Source organism: Myxocyprinus asiaticus, chromosome 47 (assembly GCF_019703515.2).
Source record: "Myxocyprinus asiaticus isolate MX2 ecotype Aquarium Trade chromosome 47, UBuf_Myxa_2, whole genome shotgun sequence".
Classification (NCBI taxonomy): domain Eukaryota; kingdom Metazoa; phylum Chordata; class Actinopteri; order Cypriniformes; family Catostomidae; genus Myxocyprinus; species Myxocyprinus asiaticus.
In genome coordinates, this window is record NC_059390.1 from 3,409,126 (window position 1) to 3,436,649 (window position 27,524).

The 27,524-nt window shown below is 37.8% G+C and overlaps 2 protein-coding genes across 4 annotated transcripts in view; both read right to left on the reverse strand.

The window, feature by feature from the left end:
• LOC127436539 (synaptophysin-like protein 1) overlaps positions 1 to 27,524 on the reverse strand; it is a 323,805-nt gene that overhangs the window by 72,874 nt on the left and 223,407 nt on the right. The window lies entirely within an intron of this gene.
• LOC127436511 (metabotropic glutamate receptor 8-like) overlaps positions 1 to 27,524 on the reverse strand; it is a 219,695-nt gene that overhangs the window by 30,031 nt on the left and 162,140 nt on the right. For both annotated transcript variants that reach the window (XM_051690742.1, XM_051690743.1), the window contains exon 7: positions 12,987 to 13,187. In XM_051690742.1, coding sequence (XP_051546702.1) covers positions 12,987 to 13,187 — 201 coding nt within the window. The remainder of the gene's footprint in view (positions 1 to 12,986; positions 13,188 to 27,524) is intronic.

Here is a 27,524-nt window from a genome sequence, read left to right on the forward strand (position 1 = left end):
AAGACAGACCTACCGTGAGCTCTGAGGTTGTAAATAGATGGAATTTTCTTCTGTTTAATCCAAATGTCCACCATAGGCATAGATTTAGGTAGGGATGGTAGGGATATGTCCCAACCAACTTACAGAAAATCGGAAATGTCCTGACCAACATTTGGGCAATTTTACCACACAACAACTACTTTAACTTCACGCTATGCTTTAATTCTTATTTTAATGACTATTAAAGTTTCTTGGTATCATTGTTCATGTTTAAATTGTTGTCCTGCCTCTTCCTAAGCAGCGCATATATGCTGTTGTAATGTGGCACCTGTTCCTTTCTTCATTGCTGTTCAGCATGCACCAATCACAGTCTTTTATTGAAAATGGCTAATATTTTTTATTGAAAATGGCTAGTATTTTTTATTGAAACAGGCTAATATTTAATATGGTGGGGCAGAGAAATAGGAAATGAAACTTGTTATATGAGGAAATTAAGTTATTTTCACTCCCACGACACACTGTGAATGATGCAATTGAGTTGGTCTCCCTACACTCTCAAACTACATACAGTACTGTGCAAAAGTCTTAGGCACATAAGATGTTTCACAAAAGCATTTGTCTTAAGATGGTTATTTATATCTTTAGCTTTAGTGTGTCAATAGGAAATATAAATGTTAGACTCTCAAACATTACTTTTGCAAATAGAAAAGATTAGATTAGAATAGAAGAACAGGGAACCCTGCAACAGATGTCATGGTCCCCACAAAGCCCCCCACTGAACATCATTTCAGTCTGAGATTACATAAAGAGACAGAAGCAATTGAGCCTAAATAGATAGAAGAACTGTGGTGAATTCTCCAAGAAGCTTGGAACATCCTGTCTGCCAACAACCAAGAAAAACTGTGTCCAGGTGTCCCTAGGAGAATTGGTGCTGTTTTAAAGGCAAAGGTGGTCACACCGAATATTGATTTAGCTTTTTTTTATGTTTACTAGACTTTGTATGACATTAAGTGATAAATGAAAACTATTTATGGCATTATTTTTGAAGACATCCTCACTATGCAACATTTATCACAAGTGCCTAAAAATTTTGCACAGTACTGTATATATTGTAAATATCTGAATATTTTGCAATACAATTAAAATATATTGTTTATATACTGTGCATGCACTGAACAACTTAGATCAATAGTTTTGCATATTCCTTGGTTTTTATTTGATTTCGTCATTCTAAATGCTTCATGGGATTTCATACCCTCATCAAAGACGTTAAGTACACAGTCTTGTACTTTTGTCTTAATGTCCAATTTTAAAATCCTTTTTTTCTTCAAAAGTTTTTTTTTATGGCTTAGAACTCCTTTTTGAAGACTTTTATGTAATTCCTATGAAAAAAATTAATATGAAAAAAAATAAAATAAATCACTTCCCGAACCAAGACGGCTGAAAAAGTGGACGAAGACTGTTGCGCTCTTACTGTTGCTCATATTTCGGTACAAAACTCCTCTCGCACCATTTGTGCTGCGGACATGAATGATACCTCAAATCATGTGGCTTTTTTTTAGGAGAGGTAGACACTCAAACTCTGAAGGAGGCAGCCGAGTCATATCTAGAGACCAGGGGCCGGTTTCACCAGCTATACGTTAGTTACAACTTAGCCTAGTTGTGGTGTTAATGGGCACTAAGTCACAATTTATGCACTACTAAATATTTGAGCGTTGCACCATTAAACTTAGGTAGGAAGTAACCCTACGTATGAACTAAATATTTACAGAGGATTCCGAACAGGAGTAATGGTTGGAATAAATAAGCAGACTGATATATTATGACATCAATGAGCTCATGTTTTGCGTGACAGGCTTCAATCCTTTCGACATACAGTATGTATGTAAGTAAACGTCATATGCGACTATGCATTACTTTACGGAGAGCTTACGACCTACTAGCAAAGTTTTGCCTTAAGAACAGGTGGTGCAACCAAATTATGCACTGACTTAGTTACAAACTAACTAGTAGTTACTAAGCCCTTAGTGTGAAATTTTCGTCCCAACTTACGTGAGACCTTACGCACAGCTGGTGCAACCCTACCCAGAATATCATAGACACTTTGGGATGGGCCAGTTTGTTGACTTAGGACAGTAATCAACAACCTTGAACAGCCTAAAAACCACCTTGCAACACTTTAGCAACCATCCAGAACACCTTAGCAACCACAAACCCTAGCATCGTGGCGGTGAGTTTTGCACATGCATGCACCACCCACACTGTCTTCAGACACAGTAAAAATCCAGTTTGTATAAAAATCATCGCCCATGAACTACAAAGAACCTCAAATCATATCGCCTTTATTCCAAGTGTATCCTGCCTCAAATAATTTCTCTCCTAAAGCCATTATTTTATTATTTCACCATAGAATCATTTGAGAGGAGAGGAAAGAGCTTAAAGGGATAGTTCACCCAAAAATGAAGATTCTGTCATCATTTGCTGAGCCTCATATTGTTCCAAACCTGTAAGACTTTCTTTATTCGTTCTAAATGATGACAGAATTCACATTTTTCAGTGAAATATCCCTTTGGAATCAAAAGACAACGCTTTGTTCTCGAGTTAAATGGCAGCGCCGTTCCCACTGCACTCCATTTTAAGATTCACCGTCACGCTGACACGACTTACAAGGGGATTTGTTTTACACAACACAATTATCATCACTATTCCCAGCTCCGTCTGAATGCACCCCTCCACTATCTCTCTCCCCACTCTGTCCATCTAAAAATAAGCGAATATAGCGAGCCACTGGAGCGGGTGTAATTGTCGCAGAGCTGCCGATTACCCTTTGGCGGCAGGCAGTGCTCAGAGTTGGACGTCTGCCTGCGTATCAACTTCCATTTGCCGCTTCATGGCCTCTTTTCTCTCTGAATGCACCTGTGTGCACACATATTAACATACACAATGGGAATTTTTAAAATGGCATACTATCATACTAATCCTCCTAGGAGTTGTTTTTTTAATGTAATGGAATCTTTTTGTCCCACATGAAATCTGTGCCTACAGAAAGCTCACAGATTTCCACAGAATAAGAACACCGGTCATTCACAAAAGTGTTCACACTAATCGGTTCTCATTTGAAAATGTTGTTTTTTAGTTTCCTAACATCATTGTTTTCCAAACTAAGAGACTAGAGAGTGTTTAAAAAAAAAAAAAACTAGACATAGATAGACACATGCCCCGTCCCTTGCTTGTTTATTGATGAAACATTTTGGCTAATTTGATTGAAACTTGAGCTACCAATAAGAGTGCAGTACTCTCAACTTCATTTAACGTGATTTACCAAGTTTAAAGTCAGTCTACAGAATTCTGCAGATTTTTGCCACAAAAGCAGCACGGATAATGCAAATAGACTTGTTTATGTCATACTACATCATTTCCAGTGTGCTCTCATTGTATGCTGCATATATTTGTGAATGTAGTACGACAATGACAGCACATCAGACATTACAGTGCATCCCATAAAGCAAAGGGTTTGACTTTCGTTTTGAGAGGGACAAATCAACCATGTCAAAACTGCCAAAAAATTAAAGGGATAGTTCACACAAAAATGAAAATTGTCTCATTATTTACTCATCCTCATGATATCCCAGATGTGTATGACTTTTTTCTTCACCAGAACACATTTGAAGAAAACTAGAAAAATATCTTAGCTCAGTTGGTCCTTAAAATGCAAGTGGATGGTGATCCGAATTTTGAAGCTCCAAAAATCACAGACAGTCAGCATAAACGTCATCGATACAACACCAGCGGTTAAATGAATGTCTTCTAAAGCGATACGATCACTTTTGGTGCAAAAAAGATCAATATTTAAGTAATTTTTAACTATAATCCAACGCTTCCGGTAAGCTTCACAAGAGGCTGGAGATCACGGGGTCTCTCGTGTGATGTATTCGTGTTTCCATGATACTGACGTAATCTCACATTCTCCACTTGGTTCAAACACAAAATGAAACAGATAAATACAAATTTAAACCAAAATCAACAAAGCTTCTGTACAGCGTTCCTCCTACTCAGTTGTAAACAGCGCTGCTCTTCCGGGTGTGTTGCACGTTCGTCAGTTCTCGCGTGTCTCACATGCCAACACGATTACATCACACACGCATACAGCTGCTGACCGGACGGATGATTAGAGTTAAAAAGTACTAAAACATTTACTAAAAGCGATCGTGTTGCTTTAGAAGGCATTAATTTAATCGTCGTATGGATGAAGTTTGTGCTGACTGTCTGTGATTTTTGGAGCTTCAAAGGTCTGATCACCATCCACTTGCATTTTAAGGACCTACTGCGCTGAGATATTTTTCTAAATTTTCTTCAAATGTGTTCTGGTCATACGCACCTGGGATATCATGAGGGTGAGTAAATGATGAGAGAATTTTCATTTTTGGGTGAATTATCTCTTAATGATTATTTTACACAAAAACAACATATTTACTTAAGAAATGCTATTAAAAAAATATTTTTGCCTATTTTTAAGATTTACGCATTTCAATTTCATAACAAAATTCCATCAAATTTATATAAACAAAATTGTATTTTTTTCTTAAAATATTTATTTAGATAAAAATATTTATGTCAATATTTAAATATTTGTTTTTTTTAATTACATTTTCTTAAAGATACATTTTTTGGAATTTTGCTATGAAGCTGAAAAGTGCAAATCTTAATAATAATAATAATAATAATAATAATAATAATAACTGAATGCCTTACACTGATGTAAGCATGCAATAAAGTGAAATCATATGATACCAGCACAACATTCCATAATGTTCCACATTTTCACCCGTATTTAACTTTTATGACACTAAAATCATGTTAACAAGTATAATGTTTTCGTTTTTTTGCTATCCTTTTGAAACAGTGAGTATTTCAGCATTTGTGGACTGGCCTCATTCACTAACCACGATTTTTGCTTTTCTGTAATTAAGTTGAAATAATTTTCTGTAGTAATCAGCATTATGCCACAAATGCTGTTGATTGAGCTTAACTTGTATTGAACCCGGAATATTCCTTTAAACATGTCTTGCTCCATACTATTAAATGCCTTTCTGCACCTCCACACATTCTCCTCTACTCTATTTTCCCACCATAATCACCCAGCACAGTGTTCATTATTATACACCAGCTAGCGGTTAATACTGTGTGTGTTTGTAGTGTTTGAAGTCTAGTGGTGTAGAGAGAGAGAGATTGCTCTGATGGGCGGTAATGAGATCGAGCTGGCGCGGGAGAGTTAGCTCATCTGCCGTTGGACTCGGATAGTTTAATGAGGAACCTTTTGCATTCCCTGTGATATCGGCCATGGTAGAATGCCAAGAAATTCAACATCCGTCATCCATTACCACTCTATAGCTCACGAATGTGAGCGTGTGTTTGTTTTCCTTTATGATTTGGAAATTTGGCCATCCTGTGTTCTAACAATCACAGAGGCAAGGCACAAAAAAGGTTACTGTACTGGAACTGGTGGTGTTGAGATGCCACAAAAGGCCACTGATAAAGTCTGATGCCTGTGATGCATTATAATGCTGTCTAGATAAGCATTATTGTCTAGATAGTTTTGGAACTGAGCTTTTGCTTGTTATTGCTCAATGCTTTCGCTCTCATTGTTTTGGCTGGATCTGTGTTAGTACTCCAGTAAATTCAGCCATTATGTTGTTTGAGACTCTTGTATTGGAGGCACTGAAGAGCTCTTATCAGCGGGAGTTTCTGATCCACTCCAGGAAGGTGTCAATAACAGCCAAGCGTCTGTGACGGACTGTGGAATTACACTGGCAGCTCATGTCACGCCACTGAGAAAGGTTACACAGCATGAACAAGAGGCACAGGATCTTTAAACAGTGCCGTTTGCCAGCTAGCCTTTTCCAAGAATGCTCCAAGGCTGAGCTGGAATAAATAAAGATTTAATTTCCTTTATCCAAAAACCACAGTGTTTGGATGGTGAGCATGCAAAGGGCATGCCAATCGTTTCAATTTATCATCATTAGCATGTATTGGATCATTTTAGACATCTGGCCCCTCTTTCACCCTATTACTGAGGCAGATAAGGGCAAAAAGTCTCCCGTGACCACCACTAGTATAAACAGGTTATTATGAGAAAGCTGTGCCACTTGTGGCTGCAAGTGTTATTATAATTTTTTGTAGTATAGTAAATCATATTTTCCCACCTTAAGCCCAAGGTACCCGGCATGTTTCCGATTAGTGGTAAACAAATATTGTTTACTAACTAATCTAAAATATGCAGCATGTAAACTATCAATAGTTCTTTATCGTTGTATTAACACTTACAATAAGGTTCTATTTGCTAACATTAGTAAATGCATCAGGTATGGGCATCATGAACTAATAATGAACAATATTTCAATTATAAAAATACAGTTGTTCATTGTTAGCACATGTTGGTTCATAATGCATTAACTAATGTTAACAAATACAACTTTTCATTTTAAAAATGTGCATGTTTAAATTAACATTAACCAAGATTAATGAGTGCTGTTGATTGTTAGTTCATGTTGACTAATAGTTAACTAATGTTACTGAATACAAACTTATTATCAGGGTTGGGGAGTAACGTAATACATGTAACGGTGTTACGTATTTAAAATACATAATATTAGCAACTGTATTCCGTTACAGTTAAAACTGTAATTATTGGTAATCAGAAACAGTTACATTCAAAAAGATTTTTGATTGCTATGTATTTTGATTGAGTAATCTAAGGGAATATGTTACAAATGATATTTTAGAGCATGTATTCTGTAATCTTTTGTGGAATACATTTTAAAAAGTAACCCTCCCAACCCTGATTATTGTAAAGTGTACCCTTCATTACTAACCCTATGTGTAATCCTAAAGTGCTACAATATTTCAATCCTGTCACAGTAAGTTTGGAATTCATATACCTAATTATTTTAATACCTAATTTTTTCTAGTAGCATTACTCAATTTCAGAGTGCCTTATAATAAAGCACACATTATATCTGAAAAAAAAAAACAAAAAAAAAAATTATATATATATATCCTGTATATTTATACACCTATCAGCCACGTATCGTTTACACCTAGACAGGACACCTGCCTAATATCGTTTAGGTCCCCCTCATGCAGCCAAAACAGCTCTGACCCGTCGAGGCATGGACTCCACAAGACCTCTGAAGGTGTCCTGTGGTATCTGGCACCAAGACGTTAGCAGCAGATCCTTTAAGTCCTGTAAGTTGCGAGGTGGGGCCTCCATGCATCAGACTTGCTGGTCCAGCACATCCCATAGATGCTCAAACGGATTGAGATCTGGGGAATTTGGAGGCCAAGTCAATAAGTTGAACTCTTTGTCATGTTCCTCAAACCATTCCTGAACAATGTGTGCAGTGTGGGGCGCATTATCCTGCTGAAAGAGGCCACTGCCATCAGGGAATACCGTTGCCATGAAGGGGTGTACATGATCTGCAACAATCTTTAGGTAGGTGGTACGTGTCAAAGTAACATCCACATGAATGCCAGGACCCAAGATTTCCTAGCAGAACATTGCCCAGAGCATCACACTGCCTCCGCTGGCCTGCCTTCTTCCCATAGTGCATCCTGCTGACATCTCGTCCCCAGGTAAAAGATGCACATGCACCCAGCCATCCACATGATGTAAAAGAAAACGTGATACATCAGACCAGGCCACCTTCTTCCATTGCTCCATGGTCCAGTTCTGATGCTCACGTGCCCATTGTAGGCGCTTTCGGCGGTGAACAGTGGTCAGCATGGGCACTCTACGCAGCCCCATACGCAGTTAGCTGTGATGCACTGTGTGATCTGACACCTTTCTATCATGGCCAGCATTAAGTCTTTCAGCAATTTGTGCAACAGTATCTCATCTGTGGGATCGGACCAGACGGGCTAGCCTTTACTCCCCATATATATAGTGTTGTATTTATATACTGTATATATGATATTTCTCTTTCCATTTTTGTTTTGTTTTTTGTGCTGAACAATACAGTATATTAAAAATGTTTTGGGATGGAACATTGCTGTGTTAAAGGCAACATACAATTTTGCTGATATTCAGATGAATTTTTTTTTTAAATAAGGTTATTTTCTTTTCAAATGTATTTTGTAATTTGCAGTAAGATTTAAATCAATCAAAATTATGTGACTAAGTTCAGCATCCCATTAATTTATCAGTAGTAACACTCACCAAAACACCCTAAGGTCTCACACACACAAACTAATAAATAAGGCTGAATTCTGAAGTACGTTCCTTTCTCTGAAATCTTCCACAAAGAGAATAACACTACAGCCAAAATCAACAGAAGCACAACTTGTGCATCATATTTGCCTTTAAGCATAAATCTGAGTAAATATCGACAGGGACACAAAATAAACACTTCGGCTGAAATTATTGGCAGCAGATCGCAACTATTTTAACTCCAAAAGCATCAAAATGCACAATCAATACACGTCAGAGTTACAGAGCAGATTTTCGTTAAAGGGACAGTTCACCCAATAATGAGAATTCTGTCATCGTTTACTCAGTCTCATGCTGTTCTAAACTCGTATGACTTTCTTTCTTCAGTAGAACATTAAACAGAGTTGCTTAGCAGAATGATCACACAGCTCTTTTCCAAACAATAAAAAATGACTTAAAAGCATCATGAATGAATCATAAATGTAGCCCTGTGACTTGAATGCTAAGTCGTTATTCACTGAAAATCGTCAAATTCACTGTAGCTCTCAAACTCTCATTTGTGATTGTGCATCTTCAAACTTAGTGGGTGAAGAAAAAGATCAAAGATGCCAAAAGTCATTGGTTGTTGCATGGTCAATCAAAATGTGCCAAGTTTGTATATGTGGAAGAGCGAATGATATGTAAAGGGAAGACTTTAAGGAAATAATGTCTGCCCTTTACATAATGAAAAAATTTGGAATATAGTAAACAAGCTGTATGGACTACTATTACGGTGCTTTTTCAGCCTGATCTCATGAAAATTATGAGACTGTGGTGACATTTTTTGTTTTTTGGGGGGGTGGGGGGGTTATTACAGGTATCGCTGCATTTCCGAAGTGAAATGTCCACTGTGTGGCACTAGAAACGATTTTCTCCCCAATTTATAATGGCCAATTCCCAATGAGCTCTAAGTCCTCGTGGTGGCGTAGTGACTCACCTCAATCCGGGTGGCGGAGGACGAACCTCAGTTGCCTCCGCGTCTGAGACCGTCAATCCGTGCATCTTATCACGTGGCTTGTTGAGCGCGTTACCATGGAGACATAGCGCGTGTGGAGGCTCACGCTACTCTCCGCGGCATCCACGCACAACTCACCACGTGCCCCACCGAGAGCAAGAACCACATTATAGCAACCACGAGGAGGTTAACCTAATGTGACTCTACCCTCCCTAGCAACCGGGCCAATTGGTTGCTTGGGAAGTCTGACTGGATTCACTCAGCATGCCCTGGATTTGAACTTGCAACTCCAGGTGTGGTAGTCTCCGGATATTTTTAAGGTTAATGCTCTATCAAGTTTTAAATCAACAAAACCGACCTCCCAACCCCAAACCTTAAACCTAAACCTAACCGATAATGTCATAAAAGCAAATGAGAGATGAAAAACAATTTCTAAAGCAACCACGTCATTTTGTGGTGCTTCTATGACTCTGTTGGCTCACGCTCTTCAGGATTCGTACCCTGGTCTTTTGCATTGCAAGTGCAACACTCTATCAGTTGAACTACAGAGCAATTTGATCACTTTTGAAACAAGCTTGTCAATGTAGTTGGTTATTTAATGCAAACATTAAAATGTATCAAGTTACAAGTCATGCGCTATAGTAAAAGTGTTTAGATGTCATAAGCTAGCATTGTGTGTGGAACAGGGCGAAAACGAAGTGTTTATGAACTGATAATCTGTCATTTTACTCTTGATTTGTGTGAAAGTGAATAAAAGTCAATGTTGTTGTAGCGCTTCTATTGTTCATTTCACCAGAAAACTGCTGCGATACATACAACGAGCCACGTAAAAGGTACTGTAACCAGTGTTGGGTGTAACGCATTACAAAGTAACGCATTACTGTAATTAAATTACTTTTCCCTTGAAAAATTTAAGGGATTACTTGTAATTTTTTAGTAATGTAATTACTGTAACTTGCGTTACATATTGTATAGACTTTCAAAGATTCTATATAAAACAATATTGAATTGAAAATCGAAACTGAACGGCTTATGATAACATTTGTTTTCTAATTCAACGCCGCCCCTTTAAATGCATTGGTGTTGAATTATAAGTAGCTGTTTTACTAAATGGAAATATACCCATTACTATGAGTTTGTGACAAATGCAGATAAGAAGACAAATGCAGATCTGAAGCACTTGACACGGCAAAATAGATATATACTTTTGAGAGATCGCAGGGGCTGTTCACACCAAACATGTATTTGCGCACATCGCACTGTGTTTCAAATGTTTTCTGATGTAATCACACACGAGATGGACGTCTTTCACTGCTACAGTGCATCTTGCTGTTTCTTTCGAGTATCATACTGAGTGTCAAGTTAAAAAGAGCTTCAATATTCAAAAGAGTAATTAGTACAGTAATTTAATTACAATGTAGAAGATGTAATTAGTAATTAGTAATTAATTACTTTTTTGGAGTAACTTACCCAACACTGATTGTAACGTGCTTCTATGAGACCAGGTTTTGCTTTTTTTGTCATTTTTGGAGCTCAACAGTGTCCGTCCACTTTTATTTTCATTGTGTAGAAAAGCAGCTTTGACAACAAGAGGGTGAGTAAATGATACTGAAGAATGTTATTTTCTGGGTGAACTATCCCTTTATGTCAAATCAAAGCAGATGGGAAAGGAGATTAAATGCTACAGACCACACAAGCACTAATGATGCTGCCGTGTTTCTGGTCACATTCATGAAAGCACACAGTGCCACACTGTCAGTGAATTTTCCATAGGCTATCTGCTGTTCACTTCAAACAAAGACAAATGAAGAGCACAAGGTGGTGGAACAAATAGCATGGACTGCATCGCCCACTAGAAAGCGCATTAATGAGGTTTTAATGGTCTCGTACGGCCCGCCCCTCTCTGCGCTGCCGCAGACTTAATCGCTCAGTTGCAGTTATGCAAATGACACAACTTGAAGGCAAGCATGAGCAGATGATAACAGAATAACAGAGGGATAAAAAACTGAAAGATTAGCACAGAGCAAAACTAATATTTAAAGGAATCGGCTGATACGGTTTCAAAGACAACGATGAAATTCTCTGCTGCGTCGTGATTTGAGGCAAGTGCGATCACAGGCTTTAGGGGGAAAAAACAGTCAATCAGGTGTAGCTGTTATGAAAGCGTCGATTCGCCTCATAAGTTATAATGTGCTCTTAATAAGATGTATGTGTTGTAGGGCAGCATTGCTGCACTGTGTCGGCACATTATTGAGGAAATATGAGCGCTCCTGCATGCGCTTAACTCGTGATTTTCTGGCCTCGGGGTTTGATGCATGTGTAATGATGTTAGGGATCACTGAGGGGTGTCAAACAGTATGAAAGCCAGGCAACTTGGCAGAGAAACACATCGTGCAAGTGAACACAGTAATCCGTGATTGTTAAAATTAATGAACGAGCAAGGCAAGACTGAATATGAAAACAAGGCCGTGAGTGAAAACACTAGAATAGCCTACTGTTTGTACATAGATAAATGTGCGGCATCTAACATGAAGCCACAAAACGCTCAATGTGAAGTAGTTCTATTAGCACATACAATAGCCCATGGCTTTGCAAAGCAAAGTTTGGGGTAACACTTTATTATTGTAACATTCATTCATTTTTAATTTGCAGTGGAGTTGTCACAAGGGTTATATCTCAATAACTCAGTAAGGTTTTGTGTTAAAAGTTCAATCACACAAATGCTTGTTTTCTCTAGCCTAGTTCAAACATTTTTAATTAAATCATCTAAGCTAAAATTTTAATATCATATCATTTTTGCTATAGCTGTTGGGTAAGCAAAAGCACAATAAAAGAATGCTGGTATCTATTGAGGAAAGAGTCTAATATATAATGATGGTAGATTTTAACCGAAAGGTTGAAATGTGTTCTCAGGACAAGGGTATTTTTAATATACAGTATGTCAGATTATGTCAGAGCAAACAAGCTGTCGCATGTTTTATATGTTGCAGTTTCATACAAATGAATGATTTATACTTTTTGTTACCTTTCATATTTGTGTTGTTTACTGAATTGTGTTTCAAAATCAAAATTTTGCTAGAAAAAAAAAGCTGTTTAATGCGTTTTTCTGTTACTTCTTTTTACTTTATTTCTTTATTTTGTATTTATTAATTGGTTTATTTGTATAGGGGAAGTAAAAATACATGATTTCAGCACAAAAACTAAAAAAGATGCATTGTACATAGAGATTATAGCACATGCTAATTTGCATCTCGAGTCCCTAGATAAGCTTTTTTATTAATAAAATACACTACTCAAGCAATATAAACTAATCATACAAGAAAAAAGTAAAATAAAAGGCTAAATAAATACTAAGGCTGCTCTCAACCCCTGTATCATAGAGTATAAAAGATTAGACCAAAAATTCATTGAGAATTCAAAATGAGTACAGCTCTGGTTTCCTTTAAACCAGCGTTTAACCAATATTATGAAAAATGTTTTGTTGCCATGACGACACAATACCGGTAAAACCCGTAAGCGATTTTATCACATTAAAATTATGTTAACATGTATAATGTTTACGTCTTGTGGCTAAACTTTTGAAACAGTGAGTATTTTGATGTGTATCGACTGGCCCCATTCACTTCCATTGTAAGTGCCTCACTGTAACCACAATTTTGGCTTTTTTTTTTTTTTTAAACAAGGGACTAGCCGAAACCCTTAGCTGTGTTAATCAATCAACATTATGCCGTGAATGCTGTCGATCATTCCTTAAATAGAAGTTATTATAAAAAGTTACAAAGTTTGACTGAAGATCCAGCCACTCACCATTGAAGTTAACACTACGGATGTATCCCAGCAGCTCTTTCCCATTGATGTTGCTCATACGGGGGCAGAGGCCGGGGTAGCCGAAGCAGTAGTCTCTGTGCATGCGGTGCAGCGCGTGTGCCATCGCATAAACCGCATCCATCACAAACTGCACCTTCCCTTCCTGCTCGTAACTGGAGTCTCGACCCACCTTCTCCAGCCCTGTGCAAACACACACAAACACATTTAAACACAGCACACTGCGTACGTATTCTCATAGGGTGTGTTTAGTATGGAAAACTAGCTTACTACTTACTGAAGACTGCACAGTTTATTCTATATATTGCATATGATTTTATTTAAATAGCATGTGAAAAAGAACGCATTATAAAATAGTATAGAAAAGAAATAGTAAGGGTTGTATGAGTTGAGCAAAAGGCAACTCATTTGGAGATTGCTCTCTTGCAAATGAGCAGGAAACCGATGCAGTAATTCCCTTCTTAATAAATTGCTATTTAATGTTTCTCAAATGTACCCACTCATTAGTGTAATTAGCTAATCATATCATCGAGGAAGCGACTGTACCGACCATCTGATGCGCACATGTTGCTATTAAAGGCAACAGCGAAAATATGTTCTTTCCAAATATATATTTCTCTCCATATCTCTCCCGAGAGTGCAAAAAAAGCATGCCGTTTGGAACAAATATTCCAGCTGTTGTTGTGCGTAAATTCAATTTGGCTCAGGTGTCAGTGTTTGTTTCTTTCATAATCAGCAATTTTCGAGGTTTGTTTTTTTAAGACTAGCAAGAGAAGTATTGAATGCTTCCAGCAAGATCTTTTTTTTTTACCACCGCAGTTTTTGACACAAAGTAAAATGAATAAAAAATGCGTGCCCAGGCAAGGTGAATTAACAAGACCTCGAGTGCTCCACAGCTTCTGCTGTCAGTGAGGAATTAATAGGCCTCTGTAAATGAAATTCAATTCACTTTTATAGCGGTTTCAGAGCAATGGGAAAATGATGCATTTTGGTTCTACATAAAGAAGACGGATCCCCTGACCTGCCCTGTGTGAGAAATATGACTCTGAGAACAACAGGCCAGAGAAAACCAGCTCACCATGTCAAAAAATGGTGGACGTCAGATTTATTTATGGTTAAATCGCCACAAATAACAGACCATCCGAAATCGAATTCGATAGCATGGATGCTTGCAATGGAATACTAGCATACGGCATACTGTACAGTACTGTTAAACTGACTACTATTGTTAAACAGTAGTATGTGAAACAGTATGCACTATGCTATGATGGAGGTTTGCTACATTGTTGTCACCTGACCTCATATTGCATGTTTAATTATATGGTTATTTTGAATTTGAACTTTTGGCACTCTGACTTGGGCTAGTAAGCAACCACCTCGCCATAACCAATCACACCGTAGCAACTGCATAGCAACACCCTGGCAACGCTCTTCAGAAAATAAATAAATGAGTGTTTCGGGGGCCTGGGTAGCTCAGTGGTAAAAGACGCTGGCTACCAACCCTGGAGTTCGCTAGTTTGCTAGTTCGAATCCCAGGGCGTGCTGAGTGACTCCAGCCAGGTCTCCTAAGCAACCAAATTGGCCCGGTTGCTAGGGAGGGTAGAGTAACATGGGGTAACCTCCTCGTGGTCACTATAATGTGGTTCGTTCTCGGTGGGGTGCATGGTGAGTTGAGCGTGGATGCTGCGGTGGATGGCGTGAAGCCTCCACACGTGCTATGTCTCCATGACAATGCGCTCAACAAGCCACGTGATAAGATGTGTGGGCTGGCATTCTCAGATGCAAAGGCAGCTGGGATTTGCCCTCCGCCACCTGGATTGAGGCAAATCACTACATGACCACGAGGACTTAAAAAAGCGCAATTAGGCATTCCAAATTGGGTAAAAAAATGTTTTGGGTGTTTCCTCAACTTTGGGCAGTTTCTTGTCCGAGCAATCGATTTTTTATAAAACTAACATATTTTAACTTTGTGTTTTTGTTATACGAAGGTCTCATTAAAACCGAAATGGAAACTTTTTATCAGGCTTTCATCATTTATTTTTTTTGGTACTTTTTAAATGCCTTTTATGTTAAGATTTTATTGTTTTAGCGTTGTCCCAGACCTAGACTTTCAATATTAAACTATGAAAATCCATTATAAAAATACAAATTATTACGTTTAAAATTATGATCATCTAAACAAAGAGTAAAATAAACAGAAACCATTTTAATATTTATTATGTGAAAATTATTTCTATAAATTTTTCAAAAAATAAAAAAAATAAAAATATGACTGTCCCATAATTGTGGAGTCATATCCACCACACCATATCCACCTGTTTTTTTTAAGTTAGTGTACTTGTTAACCAAGTGGACAAAATTGTCAGCGAAGAGCATGCTTGAGATGAAATATGAGACAAGAGATTTTTAAAGAAAACGAAGAAAAATCAAGGTAAATATCACTTGTAAGCACTATTGTGGGTCATTTCCTGTCAAGCAGTAATTTTGCCAAATTATGCAAAAAGTGTGAAAATATTATTTAAATGTGTGTATTTAGGATACATCAAATGTTTGCTCTGAAATTAGCTTCAACAAGACAAAAAAGCCTGACATTTTATATAAATCATTTCCATCAGTGTCATTTCCAGCACAGAATTCAATTAAACACAATACAGGATTTGAGATGTGCTGGAAATGACACTGTGGTGCCAATTTTCATGACTTTCAGAATAATGTCATAAATGACATAAATCTCCTGTGATGCATGTATATACACTGTTGACAGACAAATGTAAAAAAAAAATAATTATAAAAATGTTATAACGAGACTTTACTTTCTAGATGTCCACAGTGCTAAACGTTCCGGAAGTTGAAGAAACACCCAGCAATGATTTTTGTACACTTTCTCCATCATCATTTTAGTTTTGTTTTTTGTTTTTATATACAAAAATATTTCAAAGATGAATAACTAACAGTACCTGCTCCATAAAGTCCACCTTAATGGCTGTGATGTATGAGTTATTTATTAGTGTGTAACCCGCAGACCATGACACTTTTGTTTGCTTCACATTTCTATTTATTCATTCAAAAGACGCTTTCATCTAAAGCATTTTACAAAAGAGGAAAAATACAAACTCAAGCCATTAATAATAAGGAGACTTTTAGTCAAAAGCACAAAGCTAGAGCAGAGGGTTTTTAATGATAATAGAACAAGAACAGAACAAAATTGTGTTTTTATTTGTATCAGGGGAATTGGCGGTCCTGCGTTTGTGTTGAGCACACAAGTTTGTGTCTTTGATGTCTAAGTAAGGAAACAAACCGACGCCTATTGAGTGACTGATGACAACACGGATGACGGACACTTTAATGAGACGAACAAGCGTCTCAATTAATTGCCAATTAGTGGCGCAAATTAAATTCCTTCCCTTTATTTGAAGACCTGCTCACATTTAAAATGGACGAGAGCTAAGATGGAAATTAGAAAAATTACAACGTGAGGAAAAAAGGACAGAATTTTGAATTATTACAGAATTAGAAACAAAACAAAATGGGAAAGTCTGCATATGTTTCCAAGGGAACTGAACACACTAGCATAAATTACAGTCCATTATGACACAAACTCACTATGAGGTTTGAAAATGCAACAACTTATGATTAAACTAATTTATCTTGTTTCAAGCTTTGACTAAACCAATGGTGAAATTGTTTATTACAGTGTACATCTCATTAAAACAAAAGCTATTTTGATGATATTTTAATTTGTTTGTGGGGAAAATGTGCTTAAAGAGATATATATATTAATTCTTTCTTTGAATTTCTGGGTGAAATATGACCTGGGCATGTTCTTGACAGGTTTGGTATACACTGCGTGCACAATTATTAGGCAAACTGTATTCCTCAGGATTCCTTTTATTGTTGAACAAACACAATGCTCTCAGTCAATCCAAAATGTTATTGAACCTCAAAAAAAGTGAGTTTTGTCTTTCTCAGGGGAATATATAAGTGTGCACAATTATTAGGCAACTAAATTACAAAAATAATTTCTCCCAACTCAGTTGTTTATTCTCAATCTTTAGAGTAAGTGCAACAAATTAGTAACACAAAATGACAATGAAATAACATTTTTGGCCATTCAAAAATACTCAGTGACCAATATAGCCACCCTTCTTTTCAATAACTGCCATGAGCTGTCCATCCATGGAGTCTTGTCAGTTTCTTTATCTGTTCACGATCAACTTTCGCTGAAGCAGCAACAACAGCCTCCCAAATGCTGTTCAAAGAGGTGTATTATCTTCCCTCACTGTAAATCTCACGTTTGAGAAGGGCCCACAAGTTCTCAATAAGATTTAAGTCCGGTGAGGAAGGGGGCCAAGTCATTATTTGGGCATATTTGAGGCCCTTGCTGGCAAGCCAAGCAGTGGAGTACTTGGATGCATGTGATGGAGCACTGTCCTGCATAAATATCATGGCCTTCTTGAATGCTGAGGACTTCTTCCTGTACCACTGCTTGAAGAAAGTACTTTCCAGAAACTGGTTTGAGAGTTGAGTTTCAGTCCATCTTCAACTCGAAAAGGTCCAACTACCTCATCCTTAATGCAGCCCACACCAGTACCTCTCCTCCACCTTGCTGGCGCCTGACTCGAAGTGGTGCCCTGTGTCCATTAGTGATCCAGCCACAGACCCATCAATCTGGTCCATCAAGATTCACTCTCATTTCATCTGTCCATAAAACCTTAAATCTGTCTTCATGTATTTCTTTGCCCAATCTTGATGCTTCAACTTGTGAATATATTCAGTGGTGGTCGTGTTTCAGCCTTCTTGACCTTGGCCATGTCTCTGAGCACTTGACACCTTGTACTTCTGGACACTCCAGGTAGGTTGCAGTTCTGAAATATGGTAGCATTAGAGGATAACGGGTTCCTGGTAGCTTCACGTTTAATTTTTCTCAAGTCTTTTGCAGTTCATTTGTGCCTTTTCTTCTCCATGCATTTTTGGCGCCCCAGTTGACTATTCGCAACAAAGCTTTTGATTGTCCGGTGGTCACGCCTCAATAGTTTAACTATTTCAAGAGTGTTGCATCCGTCTGAAAGGCATTTAAAAATGTTGACTTTTCAGTGCCAGTTAAATCTCTTTTTTGGCCCATTTTACCTGAGGTAATGAAGCTGCCTAATAATTATGCACACCTTGATATAAGGTGTTAGTCACTTTCGCCACACCCTCCCTCATGACACAAATACATATCACCTGAAAATGATTGAATCCAATAAGCATTCAAGTTTATATGGTTTGGAGTTGGAAAATTTGCATGGAAATAATGATAAGATCAGAATACTTACTTGCCTAATAATTGTGCACACAGTGTAATCCACACTACTATTTATAGTTTTGTAAAAGACAAGCAGTATCATTTAAAAAGCAACAAATGTATCCAAAATTCAAAACAGATCCTGCACATTTTATGTGAAGAGATTTCATAATGACTGGCAGTGTCATGAATATGTAAAAACTGTCTGGCTTCCAACTTTACTTTCTTCTACTCTGAATTACACCTCTGTCTGCCAACGCTGAAACAATAATCACTATTCTATAAATGCTAATGAGAATACTTTGGCTGTAGAATATCTGCACATCTGACTAAATGACTCCATCCAAGCTTGGAAAAACATCAATACCTGTCTGTGTCAACAACAACACTTGTGTTGAAGCTTTCAGAGTAGGTTATAGTCATCTGTTTAAAGCTGAAATGAGAAAGCGACTGCTGCTTGTGCAAGCAAATGAAACACGACTCACGTTACTACACCTACATTTTTGCTAAATTAATTTTGCATGGTTCGTTGAACGTATCGCAGCAGTTTCCTGGTTAAATGAACATTAGATGTGCTACAAGAATTACTTGTATTCACTTTCACACAAATCACAAGTAAAACAGCAGATTATCAGTTCATAAACACTTAATTTTCTCTCTGTTTCTCACACAATACTATCTTATGACATCTAAACACTTTTACTATAGCGCATGACTCATTTGAACATTTTCATTACATAACCAACTACATTTTCAAGCTTGTTTGAGTGTGATCAAATTGCGCGGTAGCTCAACTGTTAGAGTGTTGCATTTATGCTGTCCTGCGTGCGAGTTGACACGTGACCCGAAAGGGTGAAAGTGTTGTAGAAGCATCATAAAATGACGTAGTTGCTTCAGCAATTATTTTTCATCCCTCATTTGCTTTTATGACACTATTGTTTAGGTTCAGGTTTAAGGTTTAGGGTAGGGAGGTCAGTTTAAAACTCGACACAGCGTTAACCTTAAAAAACCTCATCAGTTTTGGAGAACATTTATCTCACCTTTATCACCACACAGGGGACGTTTCACATCAGAATTGCTACGATACATGTAATAAACCATGTAATATCATTTTGCAAAAATGTTGCCACAATTACGTTATTTACATGAGATCATGCTTATTATCTGGATAATTCGACAAAACCGGTGCCATTTTTGTATATACATATAGGTCAAAAGAATAGATGATGTCAACTTTTACTATGTGTTAATATAGAATTTTTTTATTTAAGAAACGTTATTTTTATTTCATTATTTTAATTTATGTATATGTTTTAAGGATGGCTTATTTGGCATGTGCAACCCCTTCCAACTTCTCCTTGCCATATTAGTAAATATGCACATTTTGATAAAACAAAATTTGAAGATAAAAGCTATCATTTTGCCTCTCTCTCTCTCTCTCTCTCTCTCTCTCTCTCTCTCTCTCTCTCTCTCTCTCTCTCTCTCTCTCATATATATATATACACATACACTCACCGGCCACTTTATTAGGTACACCTGTACAACCACTTATTCATACGATTATCTAATCATCCAATCATGTGGCAGCAGTGTAATGCATAAAATCATGCAGATACAGGTCAGGAGCTTCAGTTAATGTTCACATCAACCATCAGAATGGAGAAAAAATTTGATCTCAGTGATTTGGACTGTGGCATGATTGTTGGTGCCAGACGGGCTGGTTTGGATATTTCTGTAACTGCTGATCTCCTGGGATTTTCACGCACAACAGTTTCTAGAGTTTACTCCAAATGGTGCCAAAAACAAAAAACATCCAGTGAGCGGCAGTCAGAAATGGCTTGTTGATGACAGAGGTCAAAGGAGAATGGCCAGAATTTTTCGAGCTGAGAGAAAGTCTACGGTAACTCAGATAACCGCTCTGTACAATTGTAGTGAGAAGAATATCATCTCAGAATGCACAACACGCAAAACCTTGAGGCAGATGGGCTACAATAGCAGAAGACCAAATTGGGTTCCACTTCTGTCAGCAAAGAATAGAAAGCTGAGGCTGCAGATTTTTCAGACCAAGTGATGTTTTTCCAATCATTTTCCCAATCGTCTACTGTCCAGTTTTGGTGAGCCTGTGCCCACTGCTGCCTAAGTTTTCTGTTCTAAGATGACAGTAGTGGTACCCGGAGGGATCTTCTGCTGCTGTAGCCCATCAGCCTCAATGTTCGACGTGTTATACGTTCAGAAAGGCTTTTCTGCATAAAACTGTTGTAACGTGTGGTTATTTGGGTTACTGTTACCTTCCTGTCAGCTTGGACCAGTGTGGCCATTCTCCTCTGACCTCTGTCATTAACAAGCCGTTTTCACCCACAGAACTGCCGCTCACTGGATGTTTTTTGTTTTGGCACCATTCTGAATAAATTCTAGAGAGTGTTGTGTGTGAAAATCCCAGGAGATCAGCAGTTACAGAAATACTCAAACCAGCCCATCTGGCACCAACAATCATGCCACGGTCCAAATCACTGAGATCATATTTTTCCCCATTCTGATGGTTGATGTGAACATTAACTGAAGCTCCTGACCCATATCTGCATGATTTTATACATTACACTGCTGCCACACGATTGGCTGATCGCATGAATAAGTAAATGTACAGGTGTACCTAATAAAGTGGCCGGTGAGTGTGTGTGTGTGTATATATATATATATATATATATAAATTCAAATGTTACTAGATGTAATGTGTTATTAAAAAGACTAGCAAAAAGTTGTGTCTCTAGGTAATGTATTGACCCCATTACTATGATTCTGATAACTGAAACAGGTGATAATTGAAAAATGGATCAATTTTTTTTTTCTGCATTACATTTTCTTTCTAGTTAGGACCTTGCAGTATCAAAACCTGTCAAAACGGTCAATCCTGTTACCTTTCTGAAGTCAAAACAATATCCCAACAAATATTAAAATGTGTTAATTGAGTTTGAGATGGCACAATGCAATTTACAAGGGAATGTTCCGGGTTTAATACAAACCCTACACAGCTGTAACACAAACACAGCTGTAACACAGTTGTAACCTTGTACTGTATATAACTTCACACAGGTAAGGCAAGTGATTTTATCACAGTAATCAATCTTGTGGCTATACTTCTAAAACAATGTGTATTTTAGCATCACTTCCATTGCAAGTAATTTGCTGTGACTGAACGCTGTTGATTAAGTTTAACTGGGATTGTTTCCGGAACATTCCTTTAAAAACATTGTTTGCCTACTAAAATAATAGAATGTTTATAATCTTACAGAACTTATGAAACTGGAAAAGGCACCTGTTTCATCAGCATGCAGCCACCGCAAAACAGCCGAAAAGTAAACGTATCAATAGGATTTCATTGGGTGTTTGACCATGTTCCAGACAACCAATCCCGTTTGCCATTGGGGAGTGCATTTAACATATCAGTGCAATTTCTTCAAGCTGATGGGATTTGTGCACTTAAAAATGAGACTGACATTCATGTTGTCCGAGACCTAATGCCCTCTTTCCCTGAGCCATTACAGATTTCAGAGTGGCCCTGTTTGGTGTAGCTAATTCAGTACATGCTTTAAAACAGGTTTGATTTATTTGAGAAAAGTCTAAACACAACTGACAACAGTAATTAAAGTGTTTGCAAGGCAGCACCTCAAACATTCTGGTTAGGGTTTGTTTTATACCTCTAACTCCCAGTGTTAAACTTCTGCAATTAATTCAGCCGGAACATTCTAACTTTGTTTTGAAGATAACAGCTTTAGGTTTGCTGTCTATTTTGGTTTTTGCTAACTTTATAATTTTATATTTATTATTTTTCATAAAGTTTTAAAATCCCCATTATACTTACATTGATGGAATGTTCTGCTTCAAATTTAAATTCAAATTATAACAGGCAACAATGATGTCATCATTCTTATTAAATTTGAATTATATATTCAAATGTAAAATATTTATCTATCTATCTCTCTCTCTCTCTCTCTCTCTCTCTCTCTCTCTCTCTCTCTCTCTCTCTCTCTCTATATATATATATATATATATATATATATATATGCCGTGAAGTGTGCACTTAAAGGTGAAGTGACAACTATAAGTTTCTATGTTGATCCCACTGAAAAGTGTAAAAACTGACTTTGTGGTGCTTTCAAAACATTACTCTGTTTGTTTGAGCATCACGACCAGCCCGACATGTTAACATTGGCTCAACCAATGGCATGGGTTTGGGGCTGACTAATTTGTTTGTTTGACCAATGGCAGATGAGGGAGCATTTGAAAACAATGATTATTTTTGCAATTCCATTTGGTGACTCTATGGTGAAGCAGCAATAACACACTTCAGCTTTAACACTATTCTTTTGCTTCCTTGCAAGCAAGGGTATTTTCTTCAGTAAAATGCAAATCTGGTGTTATTTTTAACGATTCCTCGCCTTCATAATTTTTAGCAGGTTACTCATTTTAACACAGCCCTACTTGCCAAGAAACGAAACATGGCACGCCATTCGAGACTATTTTTATTGTTGCCAAAAAGATGGAGCGTAAAATCACATTAAGATTTGTGGATGAGGCTCCACAGTCTCTGTTCTCTCAAGGGTTTGCAAGGATACACAGTCCCGCGATGTGTGTCAGGCCCGGGTGGTGAGACCACCTGAGCTCCTGACACCAATATAAAAGAAGCCAGATCCATCTCGACAGCAGGAGCAGTCGGGTGTGTCTGTGGCCGTTATTTGAAAGAACAGCTGGAGTGAATATGATGAAGAAATGTCAAATTTCACCCGAAAATCAAAAAATAAAGAAATTATGTTTTGCTTAAAGGAATATTCCGGGTTCAATTCAAGTTAAGCTCAATCGACAGCATTTGTGGCATAATATTGATAACCACAAAAATGTATTTAGACTCGTCCCATCTTTTCTTTAAAAGAAGCAAAATTGGAGGTTACAGTGAGGCACTTACAATGAACAGTATTAATGAATTGTAAAGTACAAACGTTTACATGATGTTAGTATTATAGATATAGTAAATACAGTATGATGCTAGTATTATAGTTGCAAAATATATTCGGCAAGTATTGTGGTTGTAGTGCATAGTATTCTGGTATAGAACATTGCAATGTAAAATGTTGCCTATATTATCCACCCCTAATTGTCATAACTTCACTTTGCAAATATTGATCATTATTTCTCATTATTTTGTTTTTCCTTTTTATTTTGGGGTGAAATATGAACCAGACAGTTTTTGGGAGATTCTCTTGATTCTTAAGGAAAACACATACAGCTGGTGAATCAAGCACTTGTTGTTTTTTCCTTGCAGATCAAGGCAGTATCACACAAAATTGGCCAAAATTGCTTTAAATCTGAGGCTACCCCATAATGCATCTACCAGCCTTATTCAGTCTAATGTGCCAAGTTAAATCAGGTGATACAGAGAGATTGCACAGAATTTGGTCTTCTGATGTATACTTCATGAACAGACCAACAGACATAAAACCAGAGCAAGGTGGACCTGACTTCAAAGTGAGATGTCTGTACATTCAGTGCATGTCACGGGATGAAAATAGCAAGCCAGACAGTCAGAGCGCCTAATAACGAAAACCAAGCATGAGTATCTGGTGAGTAAAAAAAAATAAAGTTCATGCATTCTTTATCATCCACAGCATTGTGCTCCAGACACCTCCAGCTGTCTTCATCAACACTTTACTCCATTATGTCTCCTCCGATGTATGACAAGCCTATTGCTTATATGTTGGAGGAGATCAATGACTGCGGTAAGAGCACATGATCTGTTTGAGTTCAAAAGTGTGAAAAACCACAATGCAAATGATGTACAAAACAAACTTCTATTGTTCAGCTTGTAATGTCATGTCTGCACTCAATGAGAAAACTTGAGCAATATAAGTATTATCTAGGGAGATGAAGATACATTTCTTCGTCTTTTTTCAAAAGCACATGGGAGTTAATTTCTGCATTCTCATCTCTCGTTTCTAATAAAACAGAAGTAAAGCAGACAAGTGCATTTGCATTAAACTACAATACCAACATGTCCCCAGGCAGTTTAGAGAGTACTTTTTATGATTTTAAGAGTTTCTTCATTTTAACAACCTTATTAAAATCTGTGTTTAGTCTCACCAACACTGACAAATCCCTGTCAGAAAATGTCAGAGGTGTAGCATCAAATCGCTATATTAAAATTACTTCAGATAGTCTATGTTGGTATCAGTCCTTTTTTAGTGCTAAGAACCACCACAGGTAAGAATTGCTGATCTCATAGAATTACCTTACTATACCTACATTTTTGTAAAATGATTTTTATGTGGTTTGTCGTGCATATTGCGGCAGTTTCCTGGTGAAATAACCAACTAATTTAATTCATAAAATGGTAAATTATCGTTCATAAACACTTACTTTTAGCCCTGTTTCTCACACGGTGCTGTCTTATAACATCTAAACACTTTTACTATAGCACATGACATAAGGCGATACATTTTAACGTTTGCATTACATAAGTTACTTTTACAAGCTTGTTCGAGCACAATCAATTGCGCGGTAGCCCGACTGATAGAGCGTTGTACTTGCAATGCAAAGGACCGGGGCACGAGTCCTGAAGAACGCTTGAGTCGACAAGTGAGGTGAAAGTGTCATAGGGGGCTTTCACACTGGCAGTTTAGTCTGAAACAGAGCACGGTTTGCATGCAAAGTTGGTCATGTGAAAGCTGTCATGCGGACCGGGAAGCGCACCACAGTACCGAACCTGAGACTACCTGTAGGGGGTGGTCTGAGTTCGGATGTACTGGGACTGTGGCGCGGTTCGCATGAGTGAGAAAGCAACCTGTACTCGGGTCCGCACTTGTTCAGGAAGTAAAATGACTTGCGCATGCGTTTTTGCCCATTTAAGCATGATGACATCATCAGTTGCACAAAAACAAACACACACACGTACATCACGAGTGGCAGGGAAATAATGTTGTGCATAATGACAAAAAATTTATAACAAATACACAAATATAGTGACCCGCGTTGTGCTTTCCATCATGTGCACGTTTGTTATGACGCAAGTTGATGACATAAAAGCGCCGGGGTTCGACAGAATCATACATGAGTCTGAAACCAGACCAACATTCTGGGGGGGGGGCGCCGGGAACAATCGCGCTCGGATTCGGGCCGCAGAAAACGTGCCCAATGTGAAAACCACCACAGAAGCACCACAAAACAATGTGGTTGCTTCAGCAATTTCCTTTATATGACACTATCGGTGAGGTTTATGTTTAGGTTTAGGGTAGGGAGGTCGGTTTTGTTGATTTAAAACTCAATACACAAAAAAAACTTTTTCTCCTGTTTGGGAGAACATTAAACTCGCTTTTTGCACAACACAATGGACATTTCACCTTAGAACTGCAGCGATATTTGTAATAAACCACGTAATATGTTTTGTAACAATTTGCCAACAGTCACATAATTTATATGAGATCAGGCTGAATAATTGAACAAATTATCAGACCACCTGAGCGGCTGTTAATATCAGGTGTAAACAGGGCCAAGAAGATTAGTCTTTGAGAATTGGGACTATGACATTCACATTCGAAACACAAATCAATACATAAAGCCATGCACAACCCCAGTCTCCCTTATCTCTGTGCATTCATGTTGTCTTCTTTATACCCTCCGTGACTTAGAATATTCCAGGACCATCTGTGTGACGGGATGATGGAAAAAATAACTAAATGAGGACACCTTAAAAACCTCTGTCTGACATGAAAATCCCCACAATCAGGCAACTGAAGCCACAGGCGAGAAATGGCTCTTGAAAAACAGCACCGCAATTTTCTCACTGCAAGGTGTCAACTCTAATGTGTATCTTGCGCATTTAGGGGCATTGTTGAACAGCATTTTTGCTACTTTATTGTCCTGCCTCAAACAGACATGGCGTCTGTCTTTCACTTACACTGAACAGACCTTACACTTACACTTTCACCTGAGCTAGGTAGAATTGTCGTTTCAAATACTTATGAACACATTCTTGGACACAGTGATGGGCAGACAGAGTGGTTCAGTGATCTCTACACATGAGAGACATTAAATACAACACTCGAAGAATATGAGGCAAGCTACGCCTTCCCAACTGCTGTTTTCAGTTTCTAAAGCCACAATGCTAGGGTGTTGTAGGTGGCTGCCAGGAGGACAATGCTTTGCAGTTGCTAGGGTGTTCTGGGTGGTTACTAAGGCATTTTCAACCTAGTCTCACAGAATGAACTTTACTATAACTTCATTTTTGCGAACTGACTTTTACGTGCTGAATTCTATATTTTGCTGCAGCTGCAACAACTGTGTGATGTATTCATTTTCAAACAAATCATGACTTTTTTTCTCTCTATAACTCACACTCTGTTTTGCAATGATATCACCACACTTAGAGCGTTGGATTCTGAACTCGTAAGTTCACGGTTTGAGACTAGCCAAGCACACAAGCTGACACATGAGACGAGAGTGTCATATCAGCGACACAAAATGACATGGTTCAGAAAATGTGCATTTCATGTCGAATTTGATTTTGAAACACTATCAGTTAGGTTTAGCACTTGGTTAAGGATGTCTGTTTTGTTCACTTCTCATTTGATTTTAGGTCACTATTGGTTAGATTTAAGTGACAGTTTTAGGTTGGGGAGGTTCGTTTAACTCATTAAAACCTCCATTTAATATTCACCTTAAAAACATTGTCTGATTACAACATCATTTTAATTACCTTTTTTAATGCTTTACTAGACTGCCACAATATTTATTTATTTTTTTCATTTTATTTATCTAAATTATATAATTTTTTTCTTCATATATATATATATATATATATACACACACATACTGATCAGCCACAACATTGAAACCACCTGCCTAATATTGTGTAGGTCTCCCTCGTGCCGCCAAAACGGCGCCAACTCGCATCTCAGAATAGCATTCTGATATTATATTCTTCTCACCACAATTGTACAGAGTGGTTATCTGAGTTATTGTAGACTTTGTCAGTTCAAACCAGTCTGGCCATTCTCTGTTGACCTCTCTCATCAACAAGACATTTCCGTCCACAGAACTGCCGCTCACTGGATGTTTTTTGTTTTTGGCACCATTCTGAATAAATTCTAGAGACTGTTGTGCGTGAAAATCCCAGGAGATCAGCAGTTACAGAAATACTCAAACCAGCCCATCTGGCACCAACAATCATGCCATGGTCCAAATCACTG